At 63.9% G+C, this 9689-nt stretch overlaps 1 protein-coding gene across 3 annotated transcripts; it reads right to left on the bottom strand.

The window, feature by feature from the left end:
• Nucleotides 1–48: 48 nt before the first annotated feature.
• Nucleotides 49–4390, bottom strand: TSPAN33 (tetraspanin 33). 3 transcript variants are annotated; one of them, XM_026091199.1, is made up of 7 exons: nucleotides 3939–4389; nucleotides 3673–3800; nucleotides 2942–3016; nucleotides 2598–2693; nucleotides 2020–2143; nucleotides 1634–1795; nucleotides 49–1190 (listed from the first exon to the last, which is right to left on the bottom strand). In XM_026091199.1, exons 1-7 carry the CDS (start codon nucleotides 3994–3996, stop codon nucleotides 745–747), a joined length of 1089 nt encoding a protein of 362 aa, XP_025946984.1. In that variant the 5' UTR covers nucleotides 3997–4389; the 3' UTR covers nucleotides 49–744. The 3 variants fall into 3 exon arrangements, with proteins under 3 accessions (XP_025946984.1, XP_025946985.1, XP_025946986.1); XM_026091200.1 differs by having other exon boundaries at nucleotides 995–1190; nucleotides 2020–2148; nucleotides 3939–4385; XM_026091201.1 differs by lacking the exon at nucleotides 2020–2143 and having other exon boundaries at nucleotides 995–1190; nucleotides 3939–4390.
• Between the last annotated feature and the right edge of the window lie 5299 nt (nucleotides 4391–9689).

Raw genomic sequence — 9689 nt, 5'->3', positions numbered from 1 at the left:
CCCACCCCACCGGCCCCCACCCCGCCACGGCAGAGATCACGCAGCGCCTCCAGCGCCGTCTCTTTATTCTCTGCGGAAGCAAAGGGAAATGGCCGGGTCGAGTTAACGACCCGGATGAGCACAGGACCCGCGGTACTTACAGGCATCAGCCCCGGGGAGAGGGGGACGCGGCCCCGGGCCCTCCGGCCGCAGGCGTCTCCCCTACACCGAGTACACAGCTGCCTGCTTCAGAGGCAACCTGCACTGCCAGGTCCCTGGGGACAGACGGACGGACTCCAGGTTGCGCACAGGAACAGGTCATGGGAGACGCTCGATGCCCCCGAACGGGGTGCAGCATCGGGGCGGAGGGAGCGCGGGTATCCGACTCTCGCACCGGCTGCTGAAGGCACCGAGGCTGAGGTTGTGCGTTTGGGGCTCACAGCCTGTCCCCAAGGTCCCCCCGYGTCCCCCGRCTTGGCACAGCAGCCAGCGTGCAYGGGGGTCCGGGGGTCCTGCAAATCCCCCCTCAGCTCTTCCTGCAGATCCAGGGTTTCCTGGAGGAGGCGATGGAGAAACCGCAACCCTCCCCGTGAGACCCACGGCATCACCTGCAAGGCAACGCTGCTCCTCCCCGGGGACCTGCCCCTTCGCTGCTCACCCCCACATCTCCAATTAATTTGGGGGTCCGGAGCCTCCGCTCAGAGGCGGAGGAACATCTCACATCCCAGCGGGGCTGAAGCGCGTTTCACCCCGGCCCAGCACACGTCACGGACAAACCCCGCTCTCAGCCCCCTTGGCAGCGGCTGCGGCATCTCCGTGCGCTCGCCGGGAAGCCTGGAAACAAATCGCTCCAACGCAGGGCTGCTTTAAAGAAAATAACCCCAAGCGAAGYGACTCCCAAGGTCCAAGAGTCGCTGGTGGAGGAGGCCACTGTCCCGTCCCCGGCAAGAGGGGACGCGCAAAGGTTTGACCCRGCTCCAGGAGATGATGCCCCTCTCCGGAGGGCAAAGCCAGCAGCTGCCAGGAAGGTGGGTCTGCTCTTCGCCCGAGGGTGTCCAGGGGGCACGGGAAGCCTCGGCGCCCCACGGAAGCGCTGGCCTCGCGGGGGCTCAGTACCAGGGGTCTGCCCGGTGCTGCTGATTGTAGAGCTGCAGCTTGATCTGGTCTTTGATCTGGTTGACGAGGATCTGAGAGAGCAGGATCCCCACGAGCTGCGAGAGAGGAGAGGGCGCTGAGCGCCGCGGCCCATCCGGGGCCAAGGGACACCCTCCTCACCCACGGCATCATCCGCTACCGTGCTTCCGAGCGGCTCGCGTGGCCCGCGCTGAAGACGTGCCCTCTATTCGCACACCTCCAATCCCGCCCAAGCTCCTCACCCACCAGCCCCAACTCCCTCCCTGCCCTCGTCTCGGGGAGGCGATTAGACGCATCGTTAGGAAAACTCCCAAAGACGCATCGAGCGGGGCAGGGAGACCCCAGGGCAGCTGCGGGACGGCCTCTTCTCTCCCCACCAGACCCCAGGGATGCACCAGGTGACCATGGGGAAGGTGGAGGAAAAGCCAGGCGCTGCCCCACCAACGCGCCAGGCGGCAAACCCGCGAGTCACCCACGGTGACGCCTGGGGCGGGCTGCGGGGAGCGGGGCGCCCCAGTACCTGGGGGATGGCCAGGCCCAGAGCGATGCCCCCCAGCAGGAAGAGGTTGCTGTGGATCCAGTTGACCAGCTTGTCGATGCAGCCRTTGGTGTAGATGAATTCGCTGGCCTCCAGGTAGTTCATGGCCTGCATGCCCTGGCCGCACATGGTGTTGATGACGGCCTGGGAGGAGACACGGGACACGGAGGCGCTGGGGACACGACACCCCTCGTCCACGTCCCCTCTGCGCCAGCCCGGTGTCTCCCCTGTGCCACCCCCATCCCTCCAGCTCCGGGCTCCCCAAAGAGCCCCAGCCCCTTCCCGGGGCCGGGCAGGGCTCTCTCACTTGCAGTCCCAAAGGGATCAGCCGGGGCCGGCGCAGGCGCGGTGCCCGAAGACGCTCTCACCTCGTCGGCGGCTTGGAGGCAGCAGGAGAAAGGCACCGAGCACCGCTCGCGGCTGGGGTTGTCGGCGGTGCAGTTGAAGTACATGTTCTGGGACCAGTCCTTGTAGGAGACCCCCCCGCAGCAGCTGAACTGCGGGGAACGGCGTGGGGCCGCTCAGCGGGGGAACGGCCCCGGCCCGGCCCCTCGCGCAGGAGAAGCCGGGCCCGGCCCGCACGGGGCGAGGGGCGGCCGCAGCGCCCCGATATGCTGCGGGGGACTTCACTGCTCCCAACCCGCCCAACCACCTCCAACCGGCGCCATTAGCTCTCCTTTTCAAGCCAGTTTCCCCCAACGACTGTCGGTTCCGGGCAGGGCTTCGCTGTTAATATCAAATCCTCTTGGGAAGAGCCACCCGGCATCCTGCATCCCTGGCCCCGGGGACCCCGCGTGCTCCGCACAGGCCAGTGGATTGAAAGCACAGGGCGAGAGGTGAGACAGCGAAGAGCTGAGCGGCACGGGACTCCCCGGGCCAACCCACCATCGGGGACGCGTCCCTGTCTGTCGGAGGGGACCCCTGCCCAACGCRTCCCCGCACGCACCTCCTTCTGCCCAAAGTCGATGAGGTTCTGCAGGTCCAGGTCATCCCGGTAATGCACGATGGCGCCGTTGATGATCTCGCTCACCTTCCCGCGCGCCTACGAGGTGGGCACGGAGGGACATGAGCCGGGCCACGTCCCCAACCCGCAACCCCGGGGCTCAGGCCCATCGTCCCGACTCCAGGCCAAGGAGGTGGCTTCACCCCAGCCCGTACAGGGACTGGGCCACACAACCGTGCCCACGTCCCTGAACGGGAGCGGGCAGATGCGACGGAGCCGTCCCCCCCCCCCCCCCAGCTCATCCTGCGTCACTGCTGCTCCCTGCCGCCGGCCCGCCCCGASTGTACCTTGTCGGAGAAGACGAAGCCCAACACGCCAGCTGCCAGCTGCAGGAGGAAGACCACGGTCAGGCAGATGGAGAACTGCGGGCAGGAGGAAAGCATCAGCAGGTGTCTCTGGGAGAGATGCTAACGCGCCGCGTGGTGAAGAGCTGGGGCACCCTGGTGCTCACGGGGAGGGTGATCTGGGCACGTTCCCACCCCCAGGACGGCTGCGAACGGGGCTGGRAACGACCAGCACCGCGCATGCCCGGCACAGCCATGCGGGATGGTTTGGGAACCCTGGAAGGGCAGGTGAGGCTGTTTGCAGAGCACCGGAGGAAAGGGACAGGTCTCCCCCAGGACCAGGGCTCAGGGTGGAAATTCTCCTTCTCTGGACGCTGCCTGCATCCATGCTGGCCAGGGTGCACGGAGCAGGAGGCRGCTGCTGCAGGCAGCTCTCTCCAACAGCGACCTCCAGGCACAAATGCACTCGGAGAACCAGCTGGAAGGGGTGACAAACTCTGCTTGGGGCGAGCACAGACCAGTCACCTCTGCCAGGGGACAGCATCTTCCCCAGGGCAGTGCGGGGATGGGGTGCAGCTCTGAGCATGAGCCTCTCACCCCCAGAAGCCACACTGGGGTCAGGGACACGCAGTCGGGGACCAGCCACAAGGGATGGGGGAGACGTGGCGGCCGGCAGGACCCCGGATCTGCCATCGCTGGCGGCAGAAACCCCGGCGGCGTCCCCGCGCGCTCACCGTCTGCAGCAGGCAGATGTTCTCCCGCAAGGAGCCGATGCAGCCGCAGAAGGTGATGAGGAACATGAGGACGCCGACCACGATGAGCAGGATGGCGGGGTCCACGGCCAGGCAGGCCATCGCCGCCTCTGCCAGGGGAGAGCTGTGAGCAGGCACCCTCGACCGCGGCCACCTCCTCGCTGGGGACCTCCGTCCCCATCGCCACGCTGGCCCGGGATGGGCCCCGCTGTCCCTCTGCCACCCCCCGCGCGGCCCCTCGGGCTCACCTGCGTGTTTCAGCAGCCGGGCGTAGACCCCCACCGCCACCATCACCATTGAGATCATCTGCGGGGCAGGACAAAYGAGGGGATGTCACCCGCCAGGCAGCGCCGCTGTCCCGCACGTCGGCCACCCCACCAGCCCTCCTCCACTAGAGATGGCTGGAGCCAGGGGCCRAGCGTGTCAGACACAAGAAACTTCCCCCCAAAAATGCCGATTTCAACAACAACAACGACCACCCRACAAAACAGAGCCTTTGAGGAGACCGGTGCTTTCTGCTGGGAGAAAAAAGAAAAGATGTTCTGGTTCCTTTGTATGAGGTTTTGGAGGGCAAAAAGGTCAGTTTATAGGACAACAGGCTAAAACAAGCAAAACCATCTCCCCCAAACGAGCAGAGGATGAAGAAGGGACGTTTTGCGGCTGAGCAGCACTTTGAGCATGGAGCGGAGCGGCGCCGGCCCTGCTTCGCCATCCTCCCCCCAGCCCCAGGTCGAAACCTGCTCCCGTCCCCGAGGCCTCTCAGAGCTGCCGTCATCCACCCTGAGCACCTCAAGCGATTTCTGCATGACAGCGGGGTGCAGGGGTAAAAACCCAGGGGCCCGGGCTGGGCGACCTCACCGTGGCCCCTGAACATCACCAGCTTTAGGGGACCTGCCACGGTCCCCTGCGGGGAATCTCCACCCTCTCTGCAGGGAGCTGGCCTGCACCCCTGTGAGGCCACTCTCGATTACCCTCAAAAGGTCCACGGCGTTTGGGAAAGGCTCCTGAGGACTGGAAGAGAGCAACTGCCACCCTTGTCATCAAGAAGAGCAAGGAGGGGGATCCAGCCTCACCTCAGTCCCCAGTAAGGTGATGGGGCAACTAACCCTGGATACCACGTCCGGACACGTGAAGGACAGGAAGGCGACTGGGAGCAGTCAATGGGGATTTACCAAGGGAAATCACGCTCAACCAACCTGACAGCCTTCTACGGCGAGATGACGGGCTTGGTGGACGAGGGGAGAGCAGTGGATGTTGTTTACCTTGACTTCAGGAAGGCTTTTGGCACTGTCTCCTGTAACGCCCTCCCAGACACGCTGCCGAAGCGGGGGCTAGATGAGCGGTCAGTGAGGTGGACTGCAAACTGGCTGAACCGCAGACTCGGAGGGTTGTGATCAGCAGCACGAAGTCCAGCTGGAGACCAGTCACTACTGGTATTCCCAAGGGGCTGATACTGGGGCCAACTCTGTTAACAACTTCATTAATGAGGATGGGACCGAATGGCTCCTCAGCGAGTTTACAGAAGGCACAGAACTGGGAGGAGTGGCTGATACACCAGACGGCTGTGCTGCCGTTCGGAGGGACCTTGACAGGCTGGAGAGACGGGCACAGGGAACCTCATGAACTTCAACACAGAGAAGGGTCAAGTCCTGCCCCTTGGGGAGGAAAAACCCCAGGCACCAGGACAGGCTGGGAGCCAACCAGCTGCCGGAGAGCAGCTCTGCAGAGAAGGACCTGGGAGTGCTGGTGGACACCAAGCTGAACACGGGCCAGCAATGCGCCCTTGTGGTGAAGAAGGCCAACGGCACCCTGGGTTGCATTAGGCAAAGAGCTACCAGCAGGCGGAGAGAGAGGTGATCCTTCCCCTCAACTCAGCCCTGGTGAGGCCTCACCTGGAGTGTTGGGTCAAGGTCTGGGCTCCCCAGGACAAGAGAGACATGGWCCTACCTGCTGGAGCAAGTCCAGCAAAGGGCCACAAAGATGAAGCACCTCTCATACAAGGAGAGGCTGAGAGAGCTGGGACTGTTCAGCCTGGAGAAGAGAAGGCTCAAGGGGATCCTACCAATGTTTATAAATATCTGAAGGGAGGGTGTAAAGAGGATGGGGCCAGACTCTTCTCAGTGGCACCCACTGACAGGACGAGAGGCAACGGGCACAAACTGGAACACAGGAAATTTCACTTGAACACAAGAAAACGCTTCTTCACTGTGAGGGTGTCAGAGCCCTGGAGCAGGTTTTCCAGAGAGGTTGTGGAGTCTCCATCCTTGGAGATGTTCAAAAGCCGACTGGACAGGGTCCAGGGCAGCCTGCTCTGGGTGACCCTGCTGGAGCAGGGGGTTGGACCAGATGATCTCCAGAGGTCCCTGCCAACCCCAGCTGTGAACCCAAGCTGAGGGAGGTCGAACAGAGGGGGGAAAACCTGAGTCAGAGCATCTGCAAGCACCAGGTCCTGCTGGGGGGACACACACAGTGGTGCAGCAGAGCCAGGGCAGGGCTGGGGATGAACCTCCTCTCCGCTTGCTGGGGCAGGACAGCAGCTCCAGGTTCCTGGCCAGGACCCAACGGTGAGTGAGCCAGTTCACAGATGTCGGGGACAGGTCGGAGACGTGGGGACAACGCAGGGAACATCGTCCTGTTTCGGCAGCAGGCACGAGCCACCTGCAGCTCTGGGCTCTCCCGCGCACCCGGGCGCTCACAAMCACCCCGATTCACAGGCGGGTTAACCGGCACCCCAGGCACACAGGGGATTTGTCACCCCAAGAAGGATGGTTTGAAAGCACTGGATTTCTTGGGCCCGCTCCCGCGCCATGCCCCAGCTCAGCTGGTGGCAGCTCCCTCACAGGACACACACACCACCCCATTTCAACCAAAACAGGCAGCGGGCGACTGCTCCTGCGTCACATCCCAGCACCAAGCACCCTGGGCGACGGCGGGGGTAGAGCAACCACCGAGCCGACGCACGCAAACTCTGATCGCCCCCACGCAGATCTGGCCGGGATGCGGCCACGCGTGTCCCAGCGGGGCCGGGGACCAGGCCTTGGTCCCCACCGCACCCTGCTGTTCTGGGCGCTGGGGTGGATGGAGGATCCTCACCCCAAAAAAGGCTCTTGGGGAAGCAACAAGTGTCCTGCAGGACTAAAGAAAAAGAAAAGCGAAAATCCGAGCAGTGAGGCAGCCCTGAACATCCCCCGCCACCACAGTCGCTGTGAGACACCCCAAGGAGGGACAAATTTGGAGAATCAGTGTGGGGGAAAGAGAAGTAGCAGAAGATGAACAGGGAAGGAAAGCGGAGGAGAAGGAAACCCAACCGGGCGAGTCAGGGCTTTCGAAAAGGAAGCAGAAGCGAGCCGGGCCGCGCGAGGCAGAAGGGGAGGTTTGCAGGGAGGCAGAGGCAGTCGCAGCCCCGGCGGGCTGCGGCGCGCTTTGGGCAGCGCGGAGACCCCGCTTTCTGCTTCAGAGGGACGCTGCCCAGACGAGGTGCTTCAGAGCCTCCCCTGCACTGCCGGGTCTTTACAAAGTCCCCAGAACTTCAGCATTTTTCGTATTAAAAGCCCAGTTCGCGTCACCAGATGCCTTTCACGCCCGTGTGTAGGTGTGGGGGAAGCTTAAGCTATCAGACTTCACTGACCGCAGCGCTCTCATCTCCAGCGTTGGGGCAGGTCAGACGCAGGATGAGGTTTCACCTCTTGGCGCTCCTCCAGAGAAGCGGGCGCTGGGCTGATCATCACCAGCACCCCGGCTGCACGAGGTGCGGAGTGGACACCCACCCGCCCCGTTTGGTCTGTTCAAAGCGCCGCACAAAAGAATAAATAAAATAAAAAAAAGCAAACAGCTCTGCCTTAGGACCTAATACTCGGAAAAGCCCATGTTTGGGACGTTGGAGACCCTCCCGGGCAGGCTTAGCCCACGGTTTCCCASGGGATGCTGCGCCCCTCGGGCCAGTCTCCAGCAGGGGATTTCGGGCACCAAGAGCCGCGTTGATGGCTGAACCGGCGGCTCTGTGTTTCCTCATTGCAGCTCTCCGAGGGGTCCGGAGCAGGCCCTCCCAGCAGGCATCCTGCTCTAGAGGGGAAATCATGGCACAGCATCCCTCTCCGGACACAAGCCGGCCTCCTTCCGCCCACAGATCTCATTGCAGCGACAAGGTGAGGACGTCATGCCCGCAGCGCTGGGCCGGGCCAGGCTGTTTCTCCCAGGGCGACTCCTGGCCTCTGCCCTGAGCTCATTACAGCCGGGCTCAGCACGGGCGCTGCTCCGGGGCTATTACAGCGCCGTAATCYGCGTCCCGAGGCTGCGGCGTGCCCTTCCCGCAGGGCTGCTGGAGGTGCCGTAATGCAATTAGCCGCACGGCAGGGACCAGAGCCAAGGGCTTTCTCATCCATTCGGCAGAGATCACCGACTCGTAGCTCGGGGCCAGGGAGCTGCTCACGCCAGCTGAGAAGAGAGAAGTCGTTACGTGCCACAGCCCTGCTGCAGCGGCCAGTCCCGCCTCGGCTAACCCAGACACGTGGCAGGAAAGTCCCAGGCCTTCTCCAACCCGCCACGCCGCTCCGGGGACCTCACCTTCCCTCTCTTATCTTTGCCTTTTGCTATAGCAGGGCAAGGACTGCTGCRCGCCTTCCCATTTTTTTCCCTCCTCCCGATACAAGAAAAAGAGAGAAGAGATCGAGCCAACAACTTAACGCACAAGATGTGCCGCGCAGGGAAGTGCCCGGCCGACAATGCGATAACGCATCCGGCCGTGGCTGCGTGCGCAGAGCCGTGCAGCGAGATGTGCCACGCGCCCACCGGTCCAGGCTTCATCCTGCCCCTTCCTTACGCGTCGCCGCTCCGAACGGATCGGCCGGGCGCTCTGCTTCCAGCATCCTAGCTCACTGGTGGGTCTCTAAACTCTGCCTAACTCCAGGGCCGGCTGGTGCAAACACCCTACCCCGTGCACCAGGCCACGAGGGAAATGCCGGCACGCCGCTCCCGTGGTACCTCCGGCCACGTCTGAGAAGCTGGCGGCGCCCGCGGGGAGCTCTCGAGACGCACCCCAGGGAAAGTCGCTTGGAAAGGCCAACAGGCGCTCGAGAACCCATTTCCTGAACCTGCAGATCAACGCAGGGAGCAAACAAACCGTAAAGTGCCGACCGCTGCCGGCACCCAGCAGCTCCGGTCCTGCAGGACAGCCTGGAGCAGCGTTTCCGACCCCCGTGGCCCGGGGACCTGCCGCGTCCCTGGGACGCGTAGAAAACGAGACTAGACGGCCACGCAACGGCAAAGTGACCACGATCTGCTCGGCGCAGGGGACCGAAGACCTTTTGAACTCCACCGTGCCGCTGTCACGCGCGTTTCGGGAAGAACGGTCGCGCTTCCCTTTACACGGCCGTTTTGCTGGTTTTGAGGGCGGTTCAGCACGGTGAGGACGTGCTCTGCTACTTTTTTGGGCTCCCACGATGTCTCACGAGCCCGGGGGGCAAGCGGCACCCCTCTGCCCCGGCCAGCCCCACGCTGCTGGTGAGGGGGGACAGCGCCGGGGTGCGGGGACCCCGCTGGGGCGAGCCAGGGCTGGGACCATCCCGAGCGGGGTGCCGGTGTTCCCGGGGCTCCMAGCCCCAGGGTGCTGCACCCCTTTTGGGGGGGGCCCCCCCCAGACCAGGGGAGCAGAGCARGGCCACAGGTACCCCAAAAGCAGGGTTTGGGGGGGGGGGATAGCTGGGAAGGTAGCAGGCTTTGGGCAGGGGGACAACCACTGCAGGGGACACCCCTGGGGCTGTGCACAGCTGCCCTGGGTGCCTCGGGGTGGGGGATCCCAAACCCCCAGGATGGGGGGGGGGCCCCCCAGCAAGCCCCATAGGGACAGGGGAGCACCCCAGACCCCCAGATCACAGATGGGTCTCTGTGAGCCCCCATGATATAGGGGGGCCCCGGACCCCCTGGAACAGGGAGAGGCCCAGTGAGCCCCAGAGGGACAGGGGAGCCGCAAGGCAGGGTGGTGCCTCAGACCCCCAAATCAT

Source organism: Apteryx rowi, unplaced genomic scaffold (assembly GCF_003343035.1).
Source record: "Apteryx rowi isolate R43461 unplaced genomic scaffold, aptRow1 scaffold_9, whole genome shotgun sequence".
NCBI classification, from domain to species: domain Eukaryota; kingdom Metazoa; phylum Chordata; class Aves; order Apterygiformes; family Apterygidae; genus Apteryx; species Apteryx rowi.
Note: the sequence above shows the minus strand (reverse complement) of the source record. Positions and strands in the feature narration are given on the sequence as shown.